The sequence below is a fragment of the Podarcis cretensis genome (genome assembly GCF_951804945.1).
Source record: "Podarcis cretensis genome assembly, chromosome: 5".
Taxonomy (NCBI): domain Eukaryota; kingdom Metazoa; phylum Chordata; class Lepidosauria; order Squamata; family Lacertidae; genus Podarcis; species Podarcis cretensis.
The window spans coordinates 76,096,465-76,124,421 of NC_137174.1; the positions used below are offsets into that span (position 1 = coordinate 76,096,465).

At 44.1% G+C, this 27,957-nt stretch overlaps 1 protein-coding gene across 1 annotated transcript; it reads right to left on the reverse strand.

The window, feature by feature from the left end:
- Positions 1-2,238: 2,238 nt before the first annotated feature.
- On the reverse strand, positions 2,239-27,924 carry LOC307217193 (phospholipid scramblase 2-like). The gene is made up of 9 exons (XM_079978364.1): positions 27,778-27,924; positions 20,474-20,506; positions 19,164-19,313; positions 13,716-13,873; positions 12,310-12,352; positions 7,690-7,910; positions 6,518-6,679; positions 5,952-6,113; positions 2,239-3,737 (listed from the first exon to the last, which is right to left on the reverse strand). Exons 2-9 carry the CDS (start codon positions 20,484-20,486, stop codon positions 3,678-3,680), a joined length of 969 nt encoding a protein of 322 aa, XP_079834490.1. The 5' UTR covers positions 20,487-20,506; positions 27,778-27,924; the 3' UTR covers positions 2,239-3,677.
- Between the last annotated feature and the right edge of the window lie 33 nt (positions 27,925-27,957).

A 27,957-nucleotide genomic window follows, 5' to 3' on the forward strand; every position in this document is an offset into this window, starting at 1 on the left:
ATTAATTATTATTATTAATTATTATTATTATTATTATGTGAGGATATGATTCGATATGAATGTGACAAAGGATAAAAATGAAAATTTAATTTTATATCTATCATCTATCTATCTATCATCTATATCTATCTATCTATCTATCTATATCTATCATCTATCTATCTATCATCTATCTATCTATCTATCTATCTATCTATCATCTATCTATCTATCATCTATCTATCTATCTATCTATCTATCTATCATCTATCTATATCTATCATCTATCTATCTATCTATCTATCTATCATCTATCTATCTATCTATCATCTATCTATCTATCTATATCTATCATCTATCTATCTATCATCTATCTATCTATCTATATCATCTATCTATCTATCTATCTATCTATCTATCTATCTATCATCTATCTATCTATCATCTATCTATCTATCTATCTACCATCTATCTATCTATCTATCTATCTATCATCTATCTATCTATCTATCTATCTATCATCTATCTATATCTATCATCTATCTATCTATCTATCTATCTATCATCTATCTATCTATCTATCATCTATCTATCTATCTATCTATCTATCTATATCTATCATCTATCTATCTATCATCTATCTATCTATATCATCTATCTATCTATCATCTATCTATCTATCATCTATCTATCATCTATCTATCTATCTATCTATCTATCTATCATCTATCTATCTATCATCTATCTATCTATCTATATCATCTATCTATCTATCATCTATCTATCTATCATCTATCTATCATCTATCTATCTATCTATCTATCTATCTATCTATCTATCTATATCTATCTATCTATCTATCTATCTATCTATCTATCTATCATCTATCTATCATCTATCTATCTATCTATCTATCTATCTATCATCTATCTATCTATCATCTATCTATCTATCTATATCATCTATCTATCTATCATCTATCTATCTATCATCTATCTATCATCTATCTATCTATCTATCTATCTATCTATCTATCTATCTATCTATCTATCTATCTATCAATCATCTATCTATCTATCTATCTATCTAAAATAGCATCCCACCATGCAAGGAAACGGGAGAGCTTCGTCAGTCGGCTCTCCTCGTTTTGCTTGCCAGTCTTGCAAGGGGGTGGGAAGGGGGCCGATCCGCTCTCTGTGTAATACTAAGAGGTTTCTGCTTTTCGCCCAGCGTCTCCTCCCCAACTTTCTGGGAGGAGCGAACTTGCAGCTGGCAGCCAGAAAAGATGCCCGCCAGCGAGTTAAAAGACACGAAGAGCCCCTTCGCACCGTCTTGCCCGCTTCTCTCTGTTTCCCCTTCTTGGGGGGCGGAATCCGCTGGAGTTTCGCAGGCTGGAAAGACAATCGGGGGAAGTTGTGTAGAGAGCGGCCCTTGCTCTGCACGGCATGGGAAGGGGAGGAAAGGAGCGGATCGTGAAGGACGACAGCCAGAAGGACAATAGCCGGATGGAAAACAACAGCCAGAGATAAAACACGGCCAAGCCCGGGGCAGCACGGACGAAGCAAGGAAGGGCCGCCCCTGCGCCCTCTGCTGGCTCCATTTCTCCCCTTGCCTCTCGTCCACTTTACACCATTTCCAGACGCAACTTTCAAAGCGGTCGTCAGGCATCTAAAATTAGGACACCGGGGATTTGGCCCCTTCTTCCCAGGGTGGGCTGTAGACAGTTGCTCAGTGATGAGGGAAGCGACCTCTCTTGCTTGCTCAAGGGCACGTCGATGTTGTCAGGGCTGATGGCCAAGAGGCTTTTGCCTGAGCACGTGCAGAAATTAATCCCTTCTGCACACCCACCCAAGTATTTGCTTCAACCACAGACCATGACAGTTATGGGAAGTTATTGCACATTTTTTCGGTGGTTTCCTGGAAGGATCTCAGTGGTTAACCCCTGAGAATTTAAGAAAGACCTGCTGCATCCTGCCAAAGGCTCATCTAGTCCAGCCTCTTGTTCTCACAGTGCCAGCCAAATGCCATGGGGAAGCCCACAAACAGGACACGACTCCTCAGAAACAGGGTACCAGACTTGATGGAATGTTGGTTTGATGATGCCAATTGGTGCTTCCTTAAAGGTCTGCACTTAATGTGTAAAGATGCCCAAAGTGATCAGCAGTAAAGTTCTGGTCCATCTGCTCATGCCTAGAAAAGACCTGCCGAAATGCTTGATGTGTACAGTGATTACTTAAAAAAGAAGTACAAAGAGCCAGATTCCTTTTTATGTGTCTTTATAATTTAATTTTTCACACATACATATAAAGGCATACACGTTTTTTCTCCCTTCTCTTTTCGAAATTCAGGCAAAAGTACAACAGCATCATCTACTTCTGTGTGAGGTACAATCTGCAACCAATTGTTGCAGTATTGAGTGCTCCAGCCATATAGCTTTGCCTTCTGTCAGGATAATTCTTTCACTCCCCTCCCTACCCCAATACAGGCACTTGGCATTTTCTGACTAAGGAGCATAGTGCTTAAAAAAAGAAAAGAAATCAAATTGGGGGGGGGTTGTTCTCTTAGGGTCCCCCCCCCCTCATGATTTTTTCTATATCTGCAAACCTCTAATATCTCCCTCTCTTCTCCTTTTGTAGCCCCTCTTTGGCTATATAGGCACCATAACATATCAAAAGTTTGTTTTTGGAAGGAGCTATTTGCTACCCCTAAAACATTGGACCACTTAATAGAGTTTCTTACATGCATTCTGATTGATATTCAACAACAGTCATAACATAAGGTCAATGATTTTGCTGGGTCTGTTCCAAGTGAGACTTGGTTAAATAGCACCCTCTGATTGGTAAATCCATCTTTCCTTCACAGCCCCATTTCCCTCAGCAACTCATGTTCGCAGCACTATATGTTATGATTGCTGAGGGAATGCTCTGGTTTTTTCTGCAGCAAATACACAAGTTGTGGAAGCAAGGCATGTGTTTAAGTTCCAGGCACTGGTTCGTGGGTGCTGCATCTAAATTTCCAGATACAGGTTCATGAGTCCCAACGTTGGACTGGAGATTGTAGAAGCAATACATAAAATGTTTGCATTTGCACTGGGAACACCGAACAACAGCAGGGAAAACCCCAGGCACTTGGGAGGTATGGCATCAGCTCCTTAGTTACTAGGGAAGGGATGAAAACCCTTCAGATGTTGTCGATTCACAACTCCCAACAACACCAGTCAGCATGACCAATGATCAGGGATGATGGGAGTTGCAGTCCAGTATTCTTGGCTCAAAACAAAACAAAGGTTTAGCAGTATATTAGCCCTACTTACAAAGAACAGATACGAATCCCTGCCTTAATTAATAGCCACAACTTACAGATACTGCCCCTTTCCTCACACAAAATGCAGTTTATTCTCTGAGCACTGGCACATAGACAAGGAAGGATCTTGCACCAAAAGTATACATTTTTTATATATCAAAAACTAAAAAAATAAAATCAGTATATATTTCAAGAATTGAGCAGCCTCTAATAAATGGGACTATTCCAACATAGGTGTGAAAGCTGCAATCACAATACAAAAATAAGTAGTTTTAATGTGTGTGTGGTGGGGGAATCCTTCAAAGCAGGCTTGACAAGGATAGCCAGGCAAGACTAGAAGTGACATGAGGATGAGGGCTTTGTCAGAAGTATTTATAATCCAGAAATCTGCTCTGCTACCAGACCCCAGCTCGCTGCTGCCGATTTTGTCCAGAGTGTTCGAAAAACATGAAATCCTACAAAGGAGGGGGGGGGAGGGGATAGAGACCAAACAAAACAGACAGCAGTTAGGCAACTGCAAACCAATATTTAGACACTTTTCTACTTATTCCATTTTACAGAAGTTTTTGAAAATCAATGCCATTTTAATGGAGAAAGTCATTAGAAGAAATGGTTACTAATCAAGATAGACCTTTATTAGCTCCAAGATCAAAGAGATCCCAAATACTAGCCACTGGGGAATATAAGTGAGAGACAATGCTATTGCACTCATGTGCTGCTTATGAGCTTCACATAGGTGAGAACATAAACCTGGACAAGTTAGACCTTTGGTCTGATCCAATTGGGCTCTTTTTATGTTCATCATGTTCCTGCTTCCATGTTTGTAAAAATTGGCACTGTGTCATTAAGCTGCAATTTCGGTTACTTCCAGACAACCTGTCTGTTTGGCATTCATCCTGATTTGTTCACAGGGAGAATTTTTTTTTGGGGGGGGGAGCAGGTTTGTTGTGCAATAACTCCAAATCTACTTTAATTGCACAACCCAAATCTGCCAGTATGTGACTGAATCCCACTGAAAACAGCAACAACCTGGAAGTGACCTGAGTAGATTGAACAATCTGGTAGATTCCATCACCTTAAATATTTAATTTGATTTAGCATGGCTTTCCTTCCTTCATCTACCTCCTGGATGCATGCCACTCAGTGCTGCAGCAGTGAAAGCAATGACTTGTGCCAAAGCTAAAATTGCCAATAATCATTCCAAGAAGTGCCAGCAAATCTCTGCAGCTCTTTAATTAACATAATGCAGTTGGGAAGTTTACATGACTGTCCTTATCAGCCAAAAGGAACCAGAAAGTCCTACATGGCTCAAAGTGCCCTGTAAGGAGCATACATATGTACCGTATTTTTCCCTCTATAACACGCAGATTTTTTCTCCTAAAAAGGAAGGGGAAATGTCTGTGCGTGTTATAGAGTGAATGTGTGGTCCCTGGAGCCGAAAAATCAGGCAAAAATCAAATCGCGGCACTTCACGGAGAAGGGAAAACTGAAAAGAGGAAGCGGCTGCTTTCCTGTATTCTGCCTCAGGGTCTTACTGCTCACCCTCCTCTGTTTCGTTGCTGTGTTTGCTGAAACGGAACAAAGAGCAGGGAAAGCCCCTCCCCTCCAGGCAAGCAGAGGGGAATTCCTCTCTGTGCTCGGGTGCTGCTGGGGGAGAGAGAGAGGGGGGAAGTGAGAGAGAGGGGGGAGGGGGAGGGAGAGAGGGGGGAGGGAGAGAGAGAGGGGGAGGGAGGGAGGGGGAGGGGGAGAGAGAGAGAGAGAGAGAGAGAGAGAGAGAGAGAGATGGCTGGCTTGGGTAGGGGGAAACTTTTGCCTTTCTTTCCTCCCTCCCGTTAAATCCCTCTCCTGCATTCTTAGCCAGCTACCTCTCTGCACACCCCTCTCATGTCCCTTATTTGTTTTTCCTTCGCTCCCCACTTAAAATGTGGTTACAAAGCATAGATCCACATGGATCCTCAGGATCTTTGCATTGGGTCACCCCAAATTCACCATCAGATCACATAGCATGTCCATGGCTACAGCCTGCCCCCCCCCCAAAATCACGCACCCACTGTTGCCTGGGGCTGCAATGGTGCAAAAACGTGGTTAAAAAGCATGGATCCACATGGATCCTCAGGATCTTTGCATTGGGTCACCCCAAATTCACCATCAGATCACATAGCATGACCGTGGCTACAGCCTGCACCAAAAAAATCACGCACCCACTGTTGCCTGGGGCTGCAATGGTGCAAAAATGTGGTTACAAAGCATGGATCCACAGGGATTCTCAGGATCTTTGCACTGGGTCACCCCAAATTCACCATCAGATCACATAGCATGTCCATGGCTACAGCCTGCACCAAAAAAATCACGCACCCACTGTTGCCTGGGGCTGCAATGGTGCAAAAACGTGGTTACAAAGCATGGATCCACAGGAATTCTCAGGATTTTTGCATTGGGTCACCCCAAATTCACCATCAGATCACATGTCTGTGGCCACAGCATGAAGCCCAAAAATGATACATCCACTGTTTCATTCAGAATGTTTTTTCCCTTGTTTTCCTCCTCTAAAAACGATGTGCGTGTTATGGTCAGGTGCGTGTTATAGAGCGAAAAATACGGTATATAAAGTCCATTACATTAGACTCCAAAATTCCCAATGGCACAACATTTGAGACTATCAGACTCACTATGAGGAAGCAAGCCCCAATCATGACAGCTTTCATTTTAACATCGAGGTCTTGTGGGAACTGGATTCCAAAGTTGTCTGCATCTGTAAAGGCCTCCCTCACAAAGCCAGTCCACTGCTTGGAAATTCTTCCGACGTTGTTTTTCTCATCTCTTGACTTGACCTAGTTGTTGTTTTTAAAAAAGAGATCATTATAATTGGAAATTCAATACATTTTAAATCTTCACATTTGCAAAGTATTTAAAAGGCATGAGGCTAATGTCAGCATTTTATATAACTTGTTGAAGGGAGACAGAGTGTGCAGCCTCGCAGTGTTTTTGTTTTTTTGGTCTCCCGGCCAATGGTGGAGGCCAGACCTCACTTCTCTACAGCCTTAGGGTAAAAAATACAGAAAACAAGTTAACACTACAGGTTAACTTGCTTCTCCATGAACTGGCAACACCAGATTACAGATTACTAGATTTCTCCCAATGCTAAACAACAAGTAGACAGGATGGCTTGTGCCATGATGCAGGCCCCTGGCCAATGTGATAAAATTTCACAGGACACGGTCCTATTTTAACTTGCCTCAAAGTTAATATCTTCACAGCAGCTGCATACTATGCAGGGCCCGACGACTCTCAGTATTTCTTCTTGGGCTTCATTTTGGATAGCAAATTTAGGTAGACAGGGATCCCAGAGCTGTTTAATATAACCAACTGGTGTGCCTGGTGGGGCATGAACTTCCAGCTAAAAAAAACAAGGAACAAACAGAGCTGAGTCAGAAGGAGGTGCTTCAGTTTTTTTAAGCCAAGTCGCAAAATCTATGAAAAAGACATGTTCAAGCAAAGCAACTGCACTGGCTACCAATTAATGTCTGGGCTCCGCTCAAAGAGCTGGTTTTAACGTACAAAGGCTTATGTTGCTCAGAAACCCCAGTACCTCAAGGAACCCCTCTCCCCATAAAAACCACCCCAAACCCTGCAGCCTTTATTAGAGGCCCTTCTCTCTGTATCATCCAAGGGTGACTATAGGAGCATGGCCTTTTTCATTAGTGTCTCCTCCCTCCCAACCCAAACCCTGCCATATGTGGAATTCTTTCCCCAGGACAATATGTCTGGCTCCATAGTTTCCTGGTGCCAGGCAAAGACATTTTTTATTAACCCAAGTTTTTAGTGGTTAAGTTAGCCTCAAAGGTACATGACTTTTTAAATTTTCTGGGTTTTAAGTTATTTCATCTGTTCATTTTATATTTGTTGAGTTACTTCCACACGTTGTTGTTTTTTTGTACAAAGCAACTAACAAATGCAACTAATAATAAGGGTGAGAACTTAAGAAAGCACTTCCTTCTCACAGTGCATCACTAGCTACCAACTTTGAAGACATTAAAAGAAGATTGGACAAATTCATGGAAGAGAAGGGCTATCAGCGGCTACTAGTGGCAATGGCTGCCAGACGCCCTTTGCCTCTGAATTCCTGTTGCTGGGGATTTCAAATGTTGCACTCAGGTCTTGGATTTGGGGCTTTCCATGGTCACCTGGCTGGCCACTGTGTGAGCAGGATGGGCTACTGGCCTGAACCAGCAGGGATCTTCTTCTCACCTGAGGAAACTAGAGCTGGACAGGAAGCCAGTGTAAGAATTTAAGGAGGGGCATCTCACACGGTCAGAGAAATGAGAAAGCACCCCAAGTAAATATCCACATCTTGGTGGTTTTAAAATGAGACAAGCCAAAGGACTCAAGGAGTAAGAAGCCGTTTACCTCTTGCAAACAGCAAGGACAGCAACAACTGGAGCACCTGAGAGGTCGCCTGAGCTCAATGACTTCCTGACCCACGTTGTCAAGGATTTTCATTGTAAATGGCCGGGATGTTCCACAGCAGTTCAGCGTACAGCAGTCATTTTCCTCGGCTGCAAAGTACACCCTTTGCCCCATTGCATTTTTTATTTCATATTTGTTGGCCGTTTCAAAGCCTGTGAGTACTGAAAGAGAAGGAAGAGAAGTCCAGTTCTTTTGATCCGAATGCATTCCCCACTGAGCTACGGCCCCCTTCCCAATTCCAGCCCCATGTTGTGGGGCAGGAAAAACCTGAAGAACTTCATAATGTCACAACATTAGGCAAGTTCTACGAGGATTACAAAGATACCAGTTCTACTGGATGCAAAGCAGCCCTGTGTGGTGACAGCTGCATGTCACCACTTTGGCCCTCAAGAAGATCCTGTGAATTTCCCACCCCTGAAGACACAAAAGCTCAGTTTACAAGACTTATTCAGATTCAGTGAATGCAGTACTGGGAAGAGGGAGCAGAGGTGCATCCACTGGCCCTGGCTAAACAGTATGGTCAGCCAGACCTGTGTAAACAGCTTCTCTAAGTGCAGCAGGATGCCACCCAGAGCCACAGAGGTTTCCTGGGCACTCCCCACTGCTCAGTCTCCTATGTGGTAACTTCCTCATTCTTGTAATGCCTGAGGAGATCTTAAAACAATGAAATTTTTGTCCATTTGAACAAATCAAGTGTGAAACGTGTATTGGTGTGGACTTAAGTCTTTAACAGAAAGGGACTGACATTAAAGCAATAATTATTCCCACTCCCACCCCCACCCCCACCCCCCAAAAACCATACTGTTGGCTATTTCTGTGTAGCATAAGCCAGGGATGGGGAACTTAGGGCTCTGCAGATGTTGCTGGGCTGCAAGTCTCATAACTTACTGATGTTTCTGAGCACAATTCAAAGTGTCTTTAAAGCCCTAAACTGTCTTGGTCCTGTATACTTGAAGGAGTGTCTCCACCCCCATCATCCAGCCCAGACACTGAGGTCCAGCACTGAGGGCCTTCTGGTGGTCCCCTCACTGTGAGAAGTGAGGTTACAGGGAACAAGGCAGAGGGCCTTCTCGGTAGTGGCACCTGTCCTGTGGAATGCCCTCTCAGCAGATGTCAAGGCAATAAACAACTATTTTACTTTTAAAAGACAACTGAAGGCAGCCCTCTTTAGGGAAGTTTTTAATGTCTGATGCTGTATTGTTTTTAATATTCAGTTGGAAGCCGCCCAGAGTGGCTGGGGAAACCCAGCCAGATGGGTGGGGTATAAATAAATTATTATTATTACTGGTCATGCTGGGTCTGGTGGGAATTGGAATCCAACAACATCTTGCAGGAAGGGCACAGGTTAGCCACCCCTACAGTAAACTGTTCCCTGTCAGAATTATACCTTGATACATATAACCACCATAGCAATCAGGGATTCTTTAGCAGTGATTTCGGCCTGTTCTTGCTGCTGCTTGTCCACCAGGTTTCTCTTACGCACAGCAACCCAGGCCTTGTGGGCGGGGAGGGGGGGTTGCAGTGATTTTTAGGAAGTCATTAGTTTGCACCAGGCGTCCTATTGGGAAGACCCAGTTCTCTGAGTGCATGTTCTGGAAGTTGGGCAATAGGGGCAGTACAGGATTCCTTTTGGTGTACCGACCTCCCCGCTGCACCAAGGATTCCCTGCCCGAGCTGCTTCAGGTCGTGGCGGATGTTCTCCTGGAGACACCTAGTTTGGTTGTCCTAGGGGATTTTAATATCCATGCCGACACGACCTTACAAGGGGCCGCTCGGGACTTCATGGAAAGCATGGCCTCCATGGGGCTGTCCCTGAATAAGTTTGGCCCAACCCATAGCCGTGGACATGCCTTGGACCTGGTGTTTACCTCTACGGATGTTGGTGACCTGACACTAACTAAAAGTGAAACAAAAGAAGTGCCATGGTCAGATCACTTCCTGGTGCAACTGGACTTCTCCGCGACCCTTCCCCTCTGCAGGGAGGTGGGACCGATTCGGATGGTCCGCCCCCGCCACTTAATGGATCCAAATGGTTTCCAGAGAGTGGTAGGGGATGCTTTATCCCATGTTGATGGCCTTTCAGCTGATTCCCTGGTGGCCCGCTGGAATGTGGAGTTAACCAGGGCTATTGACTGTTTGGCTCCGAAGCGCCCTCTCCGATTGCATGGAGCCCGGAGAGCCCCGTGGTTTTCCACGGATCTGAGGGCAATGAAACAATCGTTGAGACGGCTAGAGCGCCGGTGGCGGATAACTCATTCTGAAGCTGACCGGACACAGGTTAGAGCTCAATGTCGAGCCTACCAAGTGGCGGTAGCGACGGCGAAGAAGACTTTCTTCACCGCCTCTATTGCATCTGCAGAAAACAGCAGCAGGAGACTTTTTCAGGTGGTCCGCAATTTAGCGGAACCACCTGCTACATCAGGGCCCAGTACGGGCCACATGATCTCCTGCAATGATTTTGCAAAGTTTTTTGCAGATAAAGTCGCTCAGATTCGGGAAGAGGTAGACGCCACCGTGGGAGCAGGGCCGGGGCGGGAGAGTGCTAGAGTCCTGTCTAGTCAAATTGCATGGGATCAATTCCAATCTGTTACCTCCGAGGATGTGGACAGGCTGCTTGGACGAGTGAAACCAACCACCTGTCTCCTTGATCCTTGCCCATCCTGGCTTATAAAAGCTAGCCGGGAAGGACTGGGCGATGGGCTTCGTGGGGTGGTGAATGCTTCCCTCCGTGAGGGAGCCTTCCCAGACCCGCTGAAAGAGGCGGTTATCAAACCACTTCTTAAAAAACCATCTTTAGATGCGGCCACGATGGCCAGCTATCGCCCAGTCTCAAATCTTCCATTCTTGGGCAAGGTGATTGAGCGAGTGGTTGCTGAACAACTCCAGGCACGCCTGGAAGAAGCGGACCATTTGGATCCCTTCCAGTCGGGATTCAGGCCTCATCATGGGACTGAAACTGCCTTGGTCGCACTGGTTGATGATCTCCGGCGGGCTAGGGACAAAGGTGAGAGCTGTTTCCTAGTTCTGCTGGATCTCTCAGCAGCGTTTGATACCATCGACCATAACATCCTTCTGGACCGTCTTGAGGGGCTGGGAGCTGGGGGCACTGTCCTACAGTGGTTCCGCTCCTTCCTCCTGGGCCGTGTTCAGAAAGTGGTGGTGGGGGATGAGTGTTCAGACGCCTGGGCTCTCACTTGTGGGGTGCCTCAGGGTTCTGTCCTCTCCCCCATGCTTTTCAACATTTACATGCAGCCGCTGGGAGAGATCATCAGGGGGTTTGGGCTGGGTGTTCATCAGTATGCGGATGATACCCAGCTCTACCTCTCTTTCAAATCAGAACCAGTGAAGGCGGTGAAGGTCCTGTGTGAGTGTCTGGAGGCGGTTGGAGGATGGATGGCGGCTAACAGATTGAGATTGAATCCTGACAAGACAGAAGTACTGTTTCTGGGGGACAGGAGGCGGGCAGGTGTGGAGGACTCCCTGGTCCTGAATGGGGTAACTGTGCCCCTGAAGGACCAGGTGCGCAGCCTGGGAGTCATTTTGGACTCACAGCTGTCCATGGAGGCACAGGTTAAATCCGTGTCCAGGGCAGCTGTGTACCAGCTCCATCTGGTACGCAGGCTGAGACCCTATCTGCCTGTGGACTGCCTCGCCAGAGTGGTGCATGCTCTGGTTATCTCCCGCTTGGATTACTGCAATGCACTCTACGTGGGGCTACCTTTGAAGGTGACCCGGAAACTACAACTAATCCAGAACGCAGCAGCCAGACTGGTGACAGGGAGCGGCCACCGAGACCATATAACACCGGTCTTGAAAGACCTACATTGGCTCCCAGTACGTTTCCGAGCACAATTCAAAGTGTTGGTGCTGACCTTTAAAGCCCTAAACGGCCTCGGTCCAGTATACCTGAAGGAGCGTCTCCACCCCCATCATTCTACCCGGACACTGAGGTCCAGCACCAAGGGCCTTCTGGCGGTTCCCTCACTGCGAGAAGCCAAGTTACAGGGAACCAGGCAGAGGGCCTTTTCGGTAGTGGCGCCCTCCTTGTGGAATGCCCTCCCACCAGATGTCAAAGAGAACAACAACTACCAGACTTTTAGAAGACATCTGAAGGCAGCCCTGTTCAGGGATGCTTTTAATGTTTGATGTATCATAGTATTTTAATATTCTTTTGGAAGCCGCCCAGAGTGGCTGGGGAGGCCCAGCCAGATGGGCGGGGTATAAATAATAAATTATTATTATTATTATTATTATTATTATTATTATTATTATTATTAGATGACCCTTGGGATCCCTTTTAACTCTACAATTCTATGACTCCTAATTGGCTATAAATTGCATTCTCTTTTATATACATGTATGTTTGGTTAATTACAAATTGAATTTCAGAAGTCACATGCTTTTAAAAACAGGTGTTTCTCCAGCAACACTGTAAAATAAAGTCCAACCATCCAATCCTCACCCTGTAGTAAACACACTAAACATCAACTTCAGTTGAGGCGTAATTATCTGAAATATCTTTCAATGCACGAACAATATTAAGTAGCATAAGATACGTACCTTCCAGGAGCTCAATCTGCTGATGAACTAATATCTGATCAATCTATGACAGGGATTAAAAAAAAACCAACATGTTAAAACTGTCAAATAATAATAAAATTACACAAGTAATTAATCTTGCAACCTGTTTACATTATTCACAAAACCCAAGGGACTGCTCTTTTAGATATTCCTTGCATTTCGAAACACATAAATTTAGAAGCCTCTTTAATGAAGAAAAGCAAAAACCAATCAATATAATTTGCTTCCTGGTAAATGTGTCAAAAGGGACGCAGGTGGCGCTGTGGGTTAAAGCCTCAGCGCCTAGGACTTGCCCATCGAAAGGTCGGCGGTTCGAATCCCTGCGGCGGGGTGCGCTCCCGCTGCTCGGTCCCAGCGCCTGCCAACCTAGCAGTTCGAAAGCACCTCCGGGTGCAAGTAGATAAATAGGGACCGCTTACCAGCGGGAAGGTAAACGGCGTTTCCGTGTGCGGCTCTGGCTCGCCAGAGCAGTGATGTCACGCTGGCCACGTGACCCGGAAGTGTCTCCGGACAGCGCTGGCCCCTGGCCTCTTAAGTGAGATGGGCGCACAACCCCAGAGTCTGTCAAGACTGGCCCGTATGGGCAGGGGTACCTTTACCTTTACCTTAAATGTGTCAAAATTTGTATCTGGAAAGTAACTATAGTTGCTTATAGATATAGAGCAAATATAATGCTGCTAAGAAATTTCACAAATCAGCAAATGGAATTCATAAGCACCTTCATGTAGTCAGATATGGTGAAAAGTCTCTAAATCAGGGCTGGTGGCCCTTTTATTTTGGGGAACTTAATTTCTGAACAACTGATTTTTGTGGGGTTTTGCTGTTGTTTGTTTGGAAAGGGCTTCCTTCACCCGTGGAGGGGCTTTTCTGAATCTGTGGGAGCTGCTTGAGCATGCTCCATGCGTGTGCAATGGAGAAAAAAGAATATGGGCAAGGAGGGAGGGACAGAGGGAGAGATACACTTGGGAAGAGAAGAAGGGGGTACATGTGCAAGCGAGAGTGTGGGGAGTTTTGCATGTGTGTGTGTGGTCTGTGTGAGAGAGAAATGTGGTGTGTACGTGAGGGGGAGAGATGTACACATGGCTGCATACATGTGAAGTACGTGTGCCTTTTGAGTCTCAAGTTTCATTTTTGCAAACTGCTGATTCTTCGGGTGACGAGCGATGGCAGTGGCAAATACCACCCCCAGTTAGGAAAAAATGCCCCTTTGTACCTCTTTGAATATATATTTCAACATTTAGGAGCAATTTCAATGGTTATTAAATGGATCCTGAATGCTTTTGCATCTCCCTATACGTGATAGGATCTATGGGGGAGAAAAAACCGTGTAGCATCACTGAAGCGTCGTATGCCTTCCTGAAGAAGCTGAACATAAAGAGAAGTACCTGGCTTAAATATTCCAATCCAGGAGGGCAATTGGGAATTGAAGGTGGTGCTGGCATCCACATAGCACCAGGAGGTCCATTGGGCTGGCCTGGAACTGGGGGAGCTCCATAAGCTTGCTGAACAGGCTGGAATCCGTAGGGTGGCTGTCCAGGAGCACCTTGGAAGGGGAATGCAAAACGACAAATTTTACCTTTTGTATTATAAAAAACTTTTTAAAAAAACAAACCCCTACACTAACAGATTTGGTGCAATAATTTACATAATTTGTGTAATGGGATATGGGGTTGCTTGTGCGTAAGCGCCGAACCGCTCCAAGCTGAGTAGTTGGCTTAAAACTTTCCCTGACCGGACAGCCCTGACTTTGTGGCTGTCTTAATCACTGGCAGAATCCGTCAGTGGGTGTTTCCTGAATTTCTTCCAACATAAAAGCTCCTTGACACCGAGTCTCCGCCTAGATTCCCTGCGCGAAAGCTTTCTGCGCAGAGTGGGCGTCCCAAGGGGAGGTCCTGAGCTCTCTGCACTGGTCTCGCTGGAAGCGTCCCTGAGCCTTCCCTCCGACGCCCCCCGACGCCTCTCCTTCCTCAGCGGAATGCATTTTTTTCCCCTGGCAAGAGCCACGTGTTGGGGCACACTGGACTCTCACAGTTCTGTGAGTAGGTGTCTACTCAGAAGCAAGACTCAGAAGCAGTCTGGGAGCAGGTAGTCCTGCAATGCTCTGGTCCCGCCATTTGTTGTTGAAGGCACATTTGTGGTATCTTATATTTTTACAACAGCTCTTTTGTGCAGAACCGCATTCACACAAGCCAGCTGTGCTTTATTATTTAAAAATTTAAATACAATTGGCCCTTGCTGGTACTGGAGGTGGGACAGAAAACAAAAGAGAGGAAAGGAAGCAGCAGCCTTTCATGAAAGTTACTCCAAATCAGGGGTCAGCAAACTTTTTCAGCAGGGGGCTGGTCCACTGTCCCTCAGACCTTGTGGGGACTATATATATTTTTTTGGGGGGGGGGAACGAATTCCTATGCCCCAAAAATAACACAGAGATGCATTTTAAATAAAAGGACACATTCTACTCATGTAAAAACACGCTGATTCCCAGACTGTCCACAGGCCGGATTGAGAAGGCGAATGGGCCGGATCTGGCCCCCAGGCCTTAGTTTGCCTGTCCATGCTCCAAATCCTTGCTGGGCTTGGAGTGATACAGCTTTTTAAGAAACAACCAAGCCCTGCACTTTTCTGCAAATCTGGTCTATAAAAAGAAACTTGTATTTCATACACACACAGAGGGAGGGAGGGAGGGTAAACAGATGCCTTCTTGCATGCCCCAAATGGATCTCAGGTTTCAGGAACATATGCTGGGAAGGAAGGTGTTAATGGAAGGGAGGGGACAGCAACACAGCCTGCAAATACATCCCATACATCCCTACTAGTGTGGATGGGAAACACCAAGGCATATTTATTATTACAATATTAATGTACCACTATTACATCAACATGGTTTACAACATTTAAAAGATAAGCCCCATAAAATAAAAGTGCAAAACAGGGTGGATAAAAATAAATGATTTTTTTTTAAAAAAAATCGGATTTCTTTTATTTAAATCAGATTTTTTTTATTTAAATCAGATTGTTTTGATTTAAATTGCATTTTTTTAAAACACACACACACACACACACACACACACACACATCCTTTTGGGGGAAAAATCTTTCTAAAGATAGTTTTCTATTTAGGTTACATTACAGTCCAAAGGCTATTCATCAGGAAATAAGGATTTGTTTTAAGTTTTTCATGTGTGCTAAAACTCAGTCTGTTGTTGTTTTTTAAAGATTTAACCACATCAGTTAACAAACATGGATACATATGCTATAATGTTATTGCTTTAGTTAAATAAATTGTTTAAATTGTTATTAAGGAAATGACTATTTTTCTTCTTCCAATAAAGTACAGCAGAAAAGTTGCCCAAATATAAACTTATTAAACCTCACAATAATTTAATAATTATCTGTCTATGTATTTCTAATAGTATAACCAAATCAGTAATTTTTGATATAACTGTAAAAACTGCTTTGAAAATTTATTATTCCAAAAACGAAATCTTCATCTGGTTGTAAATATTATGATTATACCAGCAAGAATGGGTCTTTCTGTAAAAAAATAATAATGATCTAAATCAAGTCTTACTGACTAGAGATTTAAATCGATTTGATTTAAATCAAATCCACCCTGGCACAAAACCTTTCTTAAAGTTTATAATGAAAATCAATCTAAAAGCAAAAAGTGCCTCGACTATGGACTTTGTGCAAGCAAAACATGCTATTGATGGCTGAACTATGGCCCTTACAACCCTGCCTGATCAGCAGTCTTTGCCCCATCCCACGCCCAACACACCGTACAACACCAGCATCATCCTTCGGTTTGCAAAAGGTGACCTTTCTGCAACTGCAATCATGGAAGCAATTGTGTACTGCCTTCCCAGCATGGCTTCTCAAGTTCAAATGATCTAACGGATGCGTAAGCTGGATGCACACATGTTCCAAGGGATAAACACATCCCTTTCATTGTTTTAATTTAAAGGCCTGCATCAGAAGGGACCATCATTCACATTAGCGTCATCTTGCATTACGCACTGTGCCAGCGGCAGTAATGGGATTCGGAAAAGCTATGTTAGAGGCAAAAGAGTACCTCTCCCACTGCTATTATTGCTGTTCTTACTTAAATAGCACTGCTGCACAGAGCCTGAACTTTGCAACTTAGCCATGTGAACCCACCTGAAATATTCTGATGGAGGGTAGTATGTAAATCAAATCACACAAACAAACAAATAAGAAATATGTTCAGACAGCATTGAATGGATTAAAGCAGCTTTAGATTTATTAAATTAGGTTAGCAAACATAAAGTCCATGTAGTTGAGGGGAAGAAGAAGAAGAAGAAGAAGAAGAAGAAGAAGAAGAAGAAGAAGAAGAAGAAGAAGAAGAAATTAGTCTGAAGATAAATTAAAAAATAGCCAGCCATGGTGTATGGACAGACTGAAAGACTTCAGGTGATAACATTACAACTCTATATGCCCAAGAACTGATTTTCTTATATGCTTCTGATTTTCCACTCTCTCTGTACAGTATTGGCAGAATATCTTAGAAGCCATGAGGTTCTACCATTCATTTGCATTCTCCTTTGTGGGCATTTTTATAAGCAAGAAATGGACAAAGGCGACAGCACTGAAAGAGATGTCCTTTAATTCAATCATAGTTTCAAAATTAAAAACAAAAGTCTCTTCTCTGACAATATAGAACATCTAGAACAATCAGCTTTGCTTTGATGAGACTGATGTTAAAGAACTACAGAACCATACAGATTGTGTCCTATATTAATAAGTGCAATTTGTATTTTCAGCTTCAACCACCAAAATGTCTTGTGGTTACCCCAGAGAGGTAAATTCAATGGGAATAGTTATCAAGTGTGTCTACAGATTTTAGGATTAGCTTGAACACAAGGAAGCTAATGATCTACTACTAGAGCCTGCACAGAGCATTTGCAGGGCACATGCAAACTGGAAAAATAGATGAACAATCTCTTTCCTTTTTTAAAAAAAGCACCTGCTGTTGCTTTGTATGCATGGCAAACACAAACCAACATACCCCTCACCAGTTTCCATTCAAAAGCGTAATGAGCCCATAATTTAGATTCATTTCAATACAGGAACATTTTGCTTCTGAGAGGAGGCTTCTTACAAATACAGGACTTTGGGCAGGATATATTTTCTGCTGGTGGAGAAATGCTTTTTGTTTCATTTTATGCATATGTAGTAACACTGTATGGAGACCCAGAACAGGTCCACCAAAAAAAATCCTGAACTGAGACCAAAACATGAAGCTGAACAGAATATGGATCTTTCTTCAAATGGTCTACATTTCTATGGTCAAGCTTTGCTTCTCCGTTACATCTGCAGATGAGGCAGTGGATCTGCTGGATCGTTGTTCTGCCTCAGTAATGACTTGCTGAGAGGTAAAGGTAAAAAGGTAAAGGTCCCCTGGATGGTTAAGTCCAGTCAAAGGCGACTATGGGGTTGTGGCGCTCATCTTGCTTTCAGGCCGAGGGAGCCGGCGTTTGTCCACAGACAGCTTTCCACATCATGTTAGCATGACTAAACTGCTTCTGGAGCAACGGGACAAAAGCCAGAATGCATGGAAATGCTGTTTACCTTCCCGCCGCAGTGGTACCTATTTATCTACTTGCACTTTGATGTGCTTTCGAACTGCTAGGTTGGCAGGAGCTAGGACAGAGCAACGGGAGCTCACACTGTCATGGGGATTCAAACTGCCAACCTTCTGATCTGCAAGGCTCGTGAGGCACTGTTCCCTTAACCAAATGGATGGAAGGTAGCCTGCTCTTGATAGGGTTATACTCCCTCTGAAAGAGCAGGTCCATAGTTTGCAGGTACTTCTGGGTCCATTGCTGTCGCCTGACACTCAGGTGACCTTGATGTTGCAGAGTGCTTCCCATCAGCTTTGGCCCTTATCTGGACAGGGATAGCCTAACACCTGCTGTCTATATTGTGGTCACCTCTAGGTTCGATTTCTGCAATACATTATACAAGGGGCTGCCTCTGAAGATGGTTCAGAAACTTCAGCTGGTGCAGCATTCAATAGCCAATTGCTCTCTGGGGCAATATGGTTTGAGCGCATAACACTAACCCTGGCCTGACTGCCAAACAGTTTCTGGGACCAATTCAAGGTGCTAGGTTTGACCTATAAAGCCAGCTCAGGACTGCAGTATTTCAAAGATCGCCTCTTCCCTTATCTTCTTCTTCTTTGGCAATCACTTGTAGCCGAGTAAGATTGTCTTCCATAAACAAGGTTTTAACAATGAGTCCGTAAGTGACTGTGGAGGCCAATTCTGGATCCACACGTCCTTCCACAGTGGGGACACTGGTTTCCGGGTGGGAGTTGATCACGGTGTGGATTTGCCAAGCGTGCCTTCCTCTTAGCATGTTTCTCCCTTGCATCCTGACCTGGACCCTATGATCAACATCTGAGGTGCCCCCCTCCACAAGAGGTCTTCAGAGTAGAAACACATGAATGGGCCTTTTGTGTGGTGCCTTTCCATTTGTGGAGTGCTCGCCTGGGAGGCTTGCCTCGCACCTTTGTGATATATCTTTAGGAGCACAGCAAAAACATTCCTCTTCTCCCAGGCCTTTGGCTTATGAAACAAATCTATGGCCTTTTAAACTGGAGGGTATTGTTTTGCCTGTTATGTCATGTACTTTTGATTGTGAACTGCCCTGTGGTCCTCATATGAAGGGTGGTATAGAAATTTATTCATTAGAATAAATATATAGATGCTTTTTTAATGTATAGAATTTACATACAGCGCATCAGTGCAAGTGATGTCGGGAAGTGTCGCAACAATGTAAAATACAAGTTTACGGGCATAATAACTGCTTACCTGGAAAACCAGGGGGATATTGGCCAGGCCCTGGGGCATACTGACCAGGCCCAGGGGGGTACTGAGGGTATCCATAAGGTGGCTGTGCTCCAGGGTACCCAGGAGCAGAACCAGGGTACCCAGGAGCTGGTGGGACAGGTGCAGATTTATCTGTTGGAAGAATGGAAAGACATTTCAAAGCCTGACTTCTTGAACACTCGCAAATATATATATCATTTAAATTTATGCAGAGAGCAGAAAACATAAAGGCAAAACATGACATTATACTGCTTGAGTTTCACTCCTTATTTAGGGATCAATCCTGTTTGCAAGATCTTCCAGGATTTAGTGGGGTTAGGATTCAGAGGAACTCTGGCTGAGATGGGAGGTTCCTGCCACCGTCAGGCTAAGATGGCTTAACTGCTTTATCTGCAGTTCAGCCAGATATGCCAATGTATCTCCCCCATCCTGGATCTTACACCCATGAAAAAAGGGTGTTCTGGGAGTGTGGTGGAGAGCAAGATCAGAGCAGGAGTGGGGGAGAGATTTAGGCCAGATCCCAAGTCCATTCAGCTTGACCACATGACCTGGAAGCCTGGCAAGAGCTTTTTCAAAGGCTTGTTTCCCCCTTGCCAGGCTTAGACCAACTAACATAATTTCAACACAATCCTAAAATGTATTTGGAATTAACATTTTCTTTTGTGGGTCTATAGGGCTATCCTGAATGTTTGTTTAATGGGCTGCTACTCTCGTTCCCCACTTTCCACGTATATTTTATGTTGCAAGATTCACTTTGTACATGATTTGGGGAAGGCAACCCAGTTTAGGAAAAATACTAAAGCAAAACAACAATATCTGAATAAAACAAATATTTGAACAATAAAGCAAAAAGAAAATAAATGAATATTCAATTGATTTTTGCGGCATTTTTCTAGAACATTTGATGAAAACCTTGGTAATGTTCATTCCAAATTATTTAAACTCCCAATGGAATAGTTAACCCATGTTTGAAGAGCTGAGCATACAATGTCTGAGTGGACTTCATTTTCTGCTTCCTGCAGCCACCAGGACACACCCACAATCTGCAACCCTTTGCAGCAAATGTTGAGGGCTCGTGGAGATGAAAGTGAAGTCTAGTTGTACTTCTACCTCACAAGAACATACCAGCCACAAAATTCCTGTTTCTGCAGGTGCCCTATTTTACTACCTCTGGTGTTCAACAAGAGCAGCCAAAATAGGTACACAGTAGGCAAATAGGCAAACAACGCTTTATTGATGGTCTGTGTCAAAAATGAACATTCGCAGAATTAAAGCAGAAAGATATTACTCACCCTGGGGTTCCATGAATCTTTGTATACTCGTTTCTGAGAAAACAAAATAGGATGGTTGCTGTTGTTTTCAAATAAAAAGCAACATTGCCATATCCTCCTCTCTCCCTCCTAATTTTGTATTATTCACTTTGGCATTACCAAAGTTATAAATCCCAGCTCCTCCCCATTCATGATTGGAGCCTGGCTCCTTAGCAAATATATTATTATAAATGTACTGAGTTTGCCTCAATGTGTCCACTTGTAAGAACAGTCACAGTAACCACTTCGTTTTTTGCCTGAACTAAAAGGCTCAAAATGATTTCACCAGTCCTGGTAGGAAGATGGTCTGACCTCACTGATTAAGAATATCAGAATAGGCCTGCTGGATCAGACCAGTGGCCCATCTAGTCCAGTATCCTGTTCTCACAGTGGCCCATAAGATGTCTGAGGAAGCTCAAATGCAGGGCTTGAGAGCAATTTGGTTGCTCTTTTCTGCATTACAAAATGCTTTTTGAGCAGCAAAGACAGGACTACCTATCATGTTCAAAATGTAGCTGTGCCATAGATTTATATGAAGGCAATACCATATTTATTACATTCAAAAAGCATTACACTTTTTGAAAACGAAATGGTTCTTTCCTAACAATTCCTAGCATGGAATTTGCCTTTTACATCATTACCGCACATCAAGTCGACATGTCCATTCAGCTATTTATCATGGCCTCTTTTCTGGCTACTCACAACCTAGCAAAAATAGGCTTCCCCTTAGGACTTTTGTCTTGGAGGTGGGGAGGATGGAGGCACCAGGGATTGCCCCCCTCCCCAGAACTGGAGGAGGAAAGAAAAGTGGTACTTCTTCCTCTACACATTCTTTGAACATATGAAGGGGCTCCTGTCAAAAACCTTTCTGGAAACAGTTAAATAATGGGTTGGATCCAAAGTTTCTGTGGGTAGAGCTCTACTCATTGGGAACTGCTACCAGAGAGCAGGGAAGATATTCCAGTCCTTTTTTTGAATGGCAGGAGTTCTTCTGCAAATGGAAGGGCAAGTTGGGATCCAATCAAATATTTACTAAGCCTTTGGACCGCAATACCACTCCTCTCCTCATAGGAACCGACCCAGACCCTGAAAACATAATCTGAGGCTCTTCTTCAGGTACCTACCCCACAAGAGATTTAGGGGGTGTCAACACAAAAACAGACCTTTTCTGTGGAGGCTTTCGGTTTGAGGAGTACTCTCCCCAAGTAGGCTCGCCCGGTGCCATCATTACACACACACACACACACACATATATAGGTGCCAGGCGAAAATGTTTCTCTTCAACCAGGCGTTTGGCTGATTAACATTCTATGGCCTTTTAAATGTTTCTGTTGGATGAGATTTATTGAGTTGTTTTGCTTTTGCTTTATTATGTATTTTGTGTTTTCATTTTGTGTTTTTATGTTGTGAACTGCCCTGTGATTTTTAGATGAAGGGCTGCATACAAAGTGATTAAAAAAAATAAAATAAAGCGAAAAACCAACCACAGTGGTGCCTCGCAAGATAAAATTAATTCATTCTGCGAGTTTTTTCGTCTTGCGATTTTTTTGTCTTGCGAAGCACGGACTTTGGAAAAGCTTCAAAAATCACCAAAGTCTTCAAAAACCTCAAAAAAGGCTACCACACCGCGTGCTATGAGTTGCTCCTCAAAGTGAATGCACGGTTTTAAGAAAAAGGAAACAAACTTGCAAGACAAAGGAAACAAACTTGCAAGACGTTTCCGTCTTGCGAAGCAAGCCCATAGGGAAATCCGTCTTGCGAAGCAACTCAAAAAACGAAAAACTCTTTCGTTTTGCGAGTTTTTCGTCTTTCGAGGCATTCGTCTTGCAAGGTACCACTGCACATGAATAAGATTGATGACACTCTCAATACCTCCAAAAGGTTGGCAAGGAAGGACTTCCCTTTGCAGAAATCACATGGATACTTCCTTGTTCTTAGTAAGTCTGTCTTTAACAATGCTTTACACCAATCTATCCAGAACAGATACTGGGCTATCTGGGTTCTAATATTGTACAAGCCCCTTTAAAAAAACCTGTATCATGTTGGCTTTTTCCAGTCTCCATTAAGGAAGCTGATTTTAGTGATAAGTTATATATTTTGCATTTGATATTTGAGGTATTTAAAGACCTACAGATGTAGGGACCTTAGTAGCTTATTAAACTTAAATATGTTGATCAGCCCTAGAACTTCATATACTGTCCACTATTTGACTTCAACCTTTAAAAAACAAACAAACAAAATCCACTTTAACCCTCCAAGAAATCACCACAGGAATCTTTATAATTTCTTTATTTTAAAGCACAGGCACTTTAAAATAAGCTCAGCCACTTCATCATTCTGGACCCCACCAGTTTCAATATCCCAACTCCTCCAGGTCTTTCCAGTACATGGCATAAAAAATGCTGAAGGTGCAAATGCCTGAATTCAAATGAAAACCAAATACTTCTGTACAAGAAAGAACAGATTCAGATGTCAAAGGGGAAAGATGAAAATCAATGACAACAAAAATGCTCCTCCCTCTGGAGGAGAGAAACAGAGAACTTGGACCCTAGGAAGTGATATACAATATTAGTTCTATTGAATATTTGCACTGATTCTTTTACCGTGCAACTCAATGCGTGCCTACACAGAAGCAAGTCCCATCTTGTTCAATGGGTTTTACTCATTGTATCAGATGATATAGGTTTACAACCAAACACAAATCTACCAGGTCATTTTTCTCTTAATCAAAAGCTGCAGTGCAACAGATGCCCCTAAGCACACAGAAACATTTATTTACTTTGGGAGGCCCTTTTATAGTCCAGAGATTACCATCAATCTTCCTGCTTTTGTGTTTGTTCAAGGCCAAGTTCTATATTGGCAAACTTTCCATCAAGATCTACTGTGGTTTCATGAAAACCGACTTTCAAGTGAATTTCATGGTATGGAAGTTTTCCCTCTTAGCCCACAAAGAAATTTCCTGTTTTAAAGCCTGCCTGGAACTCCCAAATCCACAATTGGGTCATACCTTTAATATCACGAAATAGTTCTGGAGAACACAAATTTTGTTACATTTTGATTGGCCCTAATAAATGTTTGGACCAACTTTGAAGTGTTTTCTTATGGACAAACCTTTGCTTTTTATGTATGAGATTATGTTCAGCAGCAATTCTGAAAGAAGTAGAATTGCAGTCTTCATACTCCTTACTTAACATGTAGTTTCACCAAATGGTCTGCCATGTTTAGTATATTCAAGTACAGTTTATTCAGACAATAATTACAAACTGAATTTACTTTATACAATTTTTAAATCTTCCGTTACAAATGGAGATACATGCTGCTGAACTGGGAGGAAGAATAGATGTCATCTGGCAGGTGTATGACCAAGGTACCTAGAGAGCCTTTGCAATACAGTGGTACCTCAGGTTAAGTACTTAATTCGTTCCAGAGGTCCGTTCTTAACCTGAAACTGTTCTTAACCTGAAGCACCACTTTAGCTAATGGGGCCTCCCGCTGCTGCTGTGCCACTGGAGCCCGATTTCTGTTCTTATCCTGAAGCAAAGTTCTTAACCTGAAGCACTATTTCTGGGTTAGCAGTGTGTGTAACCTGAAGCATATGTAACCTGAGGTACCAGTGTACAGGAATAAACTGCACCCCCTCCTAGAAAAAGCCCTCACAACACAAAAATGGTGGCTGGTACCATTAGGACTGTAGGGCAGAAGGCAAGGAGACAAGCAATAGATGGAGGCAGGGTCAGTGACAGGCAAACCTTACTGGTTGCAAGTAAGATGGTAGGCAAGTGAAGGCTTGCTTGAAGGCAGACAGAGATGGGTGGGGCAGTGCCCCCATTTGCCCTAATGGACCAGCTTCCACTGCCCAATACACCTGCCAGCTTTTCCTGCCCCATAGCCAGAACGGCAGACAGGCATGCTTGTATGCTGTGGCTGGAAGACGCACATCCAAGCACCAGTGCTCCATCCCGTCACTCAACCTGATGCTGCTGCAGGGCTGTGTTGACGGTCACTGATGGAAGGTGCTAGCAGCATCCAAGACAATGTGGTCCCCAAGGCAGAGAGCCTGGCCAGGGGAGGAGGTATTTGAGAATGCTGATGACTAACAAGTTTCAGCAAAGTATCCCGCAATGAGGTGTCACCTACTCACAGAAACAGGATGAAAAGAAAAAGCCACAAATTTGTAGATCCCCCCAAACTGCAACAGCTTCCTCATTCAACAAAATGGCAAAACAAATCCTAACGGGATCCACCTTAAAAAAAATAAGCTCCATGGATTCCAGTGGGAAAGGGTTAAGAATGTGCTTGGCATTCCTACTGGTTTCCCTAGGACTTGAAATGTGCTTGCATTTACTTGGGTCCTGCCCAGACACTGTGGGAAGCAGCTGGCAGGATTGCAGTTACCCAATGTCCATCAGGAGATCTAAATGATGCAATATTAATTAGTACTGAATCGACTTGTAAACCCAGGACTCGATCAGTTCTTGTTTGTTACCATATTCTTCATTTCTTTGTTACTATGATGAACTCATTTTTTTTTTAATTTGTTGGCTGCCTTGTGCGCTCTGATTTTTAGCACAATCCCAAGTAAGTTTATTATAATGATCTTTTAAAACGTTGGAAAACACACAAGCAAGTCTGCTATCCTGAGCCTGCTCTTACTGAGTAAGTACCACTGAAGTTAATGGGACTTTGCAATCTGATATCCAAAAGAGTTTGTTTTTTTTTCCTGGCAGGGCTGGGCAGAGGCACCAAAGGGGGTTTAGAGTACAGACTTTGTTTTGAGCTTTCTTCAAAAAAGAAGTTCCCACTTGCACATGGATGCCTAAAACTGACTTCCAACTTTTCTCCAGGCTACAAAACACTGGGCATTTATTGATCATGCAATCTAAGATTATATATCAGTGAAGGTGGGGGGGGGGGATCTGCCTAATTTGTTCTGTTTTGCTCTAGAAAACCAAAGCAGAACAAAAGTGTGACTAACATGATCTAGATTACACGAAGTTTAGAAATTGCGTCACCTTTTTCTTTGTACAATGTAGGAAATACTTTCTGTTAGTTTTCCTTCCTTTTACTTAAATGACAGAAAGCATTTCCTACATTGTACAATGAACCAAGGAACACTGATGCAAGATAAAGGTCAAAAGGTGAAAGGGAGTATTTTTCCAGTTCTTTTTTGAACTCTTCAGCCTTCCCCACGCTTTGCTGGCATCAATTACGTCAGTGCTACTAAGGCAACTCTCATCTAGACTGCATTTAGGGAGGGAGGGAGGGAGATTTCAAGCACAACAACAAGGCTGACCACATCAGCCTGATTCTACGAACACAAGCTATCATGATGCTGATTTTGCTGTAGGGCTGTTGCAGCTACAAAATCTGTAATATTCACCAACTAGAAAAACCCTACAACTGTGGTAATAGTAATAGTAATTTATTATTTGTACCCCGCCCATCTGGCTGGGTTTCCCCAGCCACTCTTGGAGGCTTCCAACAAAGATTAAAAATACATTAAAATGTCACACATTAAAAACTTCCCTGAAGACCGCCTTCAGAGGTCTTCTAAATGTCAGGTAGTTGTTTATCTCTTTGACATCTGCTGGGAGGGTGTACCACAGGACGGGTGCCACTACCGAGAAGGCCCTCTGCCTGGTTCCCTGTAGCTTAGCTTCTCGCAGTGAGGGAACCACCAGAAGGCCCTCGGCGCTGGACCTCAGTGTCTGGGCAGAAATCAGCAAGTAGCTGACTTAGATCCTAAGGTTAGTTAACTTTGCAAGTCCATGGCAGACAAGTTTCCTACTTTCCCAACTTCCCTGTGCCCTCGTGAAACGCTCAAAGGATAGGAGAACCCTCCTGCACAAGACAGGGCTAATAAGCAGAGAATGTGCACTGATGAAGTGGTATAGAAAAATTATGAATACTGTCCAATTTGGAAGGCATCTCACAACCTCTTATGACTTGTCAAGATTTTCCACCCCGACTTCTTCATGTTCAGCGCAATGTCTGAAAGATATTTGTTCCTATCTGCATACAGGTGTCAAAGCTTCTCCAAAAAGCCCCCATGCAGGAGTGGGATTGGTGTGCACCACATGTGCCGCCACTACCCACTATTGAGGTGAACAGGTCAAGGGCAGAGCAGGATCGTACTCACCGCCCACCCCCTCCTGATCTTAGCAATTTCAACAGAAGTTCTGAAAGCGGTTTCAATGCATTTGAAGGTGTAGAGGTGGGATGAGGAACCTGTAGCCCTCCAGCTGTTGATAGACTGCAACTCCCATTAGCCCCAACCAGCATGACCAATGGTGAGGGATAACACAAAGGTGGTAGTTAGACTCCAGACTTAGGTTCAAATCCACACAGCCACGAAACTCTCTGGGTTACCTTGGGCCAATCACTGCTTCTCAGCCTAGCCTACCTTGCAAGGTTGTTTTCTTTCTTTCTTTCTTTTAGCCAGAACTCAGTTCCGGCACCTCTCAGGTGGGTGCCATTGCCATTTTAAGAGAGCAAAGGAGGTGTTCATACTGAGTACCAACACCTCTTTTTCTAGAAAAATAGCACTGGTTGTTGTGATGATAAAATGGAGGGTGAACCATTTACATTTTGAACCATGAGATCTTTGGAAGAAAGGCGAAGGAATACATCAATACAGCTGCAGTTGAGACGGACACAGGTCACAGGTGGAGACTTGCAAAGGCAGCCAAAATGAAAGATGGCAGCGGGAAGGGGAGTGTTACATAGAATCATAGCATTGTAGTGTTGGAAGGGATCCCGCGAGTCATCTGGTCCAACTCCTTGTCCAATATGAGGCTCGAACCCTCGACCCTGAAATTAAGATCCTCATAGCGGTGCTATCAGGGCAGAACGCCCTCCCCCCCGTCCCGTCAAAAACAGCACTACCTAGCCTCACAGGAACAAACATCTTTACCGAGGGAAGGGAAGAAATACACATCCCTGTCGAACGAGAGGCCCATTTGAAGCAGGAAGAAACAAGGACGACAGAAAGAGGACCATTGAGACCAGAGCTCCAAAACGACCTCCGCCAAGAACGCGGAGAGCAAGCCCGTCGGAAACGAAAGCGAAACCACAGTGGGAGCTACGCAGCTCCCGTCTCCCCGCAGTTTTCCCCTAGAACAATTCCCCCGGTTTAGCCGCAGCCGCACACCTGTGGGGCTGGCCGCCCACGAGTCAACAGCACCCGAGGATGGGTCTTTTCTTAAGCGGCCGTAATTCTCCCTGCCTTCCCCGCGCTCCTGTCTTTATTCAGCCCGCGTCTCTAACGCAGGAAGCGCCTGACTTACCTGGATTAGCAGCCTCGCGTGCCGGACGCGTCCCTTCGCAGCTGATCGCCTCGCGCTGTTGCTTAACAAATCGCCTCCCAGCCGCTCTGGACTGGCAGGGCGGACCAGGGGGTGGGGATAAAAGCGAGAGCGGGGGTCCGGGAAGGGAGCGGCGACGTCAGCAGCGGCGAGAGCAAAGCC

What these genes read in the sequence shown, in the direction of transcription:
- LOC307217193 (XM_079978364.1), bottom strand. An exon ending in GTCCTTGCTGTTTGCAAGAG is followed by an intron (nt 6,680 to 7,689) that starts GTAAACGGCTTC and finishes TGTTTTTTTTAG; the next exon opens with CTGGAAGTTCATGCCCCACC. An exon ending in TTGGGGCTTGCTTCCTCATA is followed by an intron (nt 3,738 to 5,951) that starts GTGAGTCTGATA and finishes CCTCCTTTGTAG; the next exon opens with GATTTCATGTTTTTCGAACA.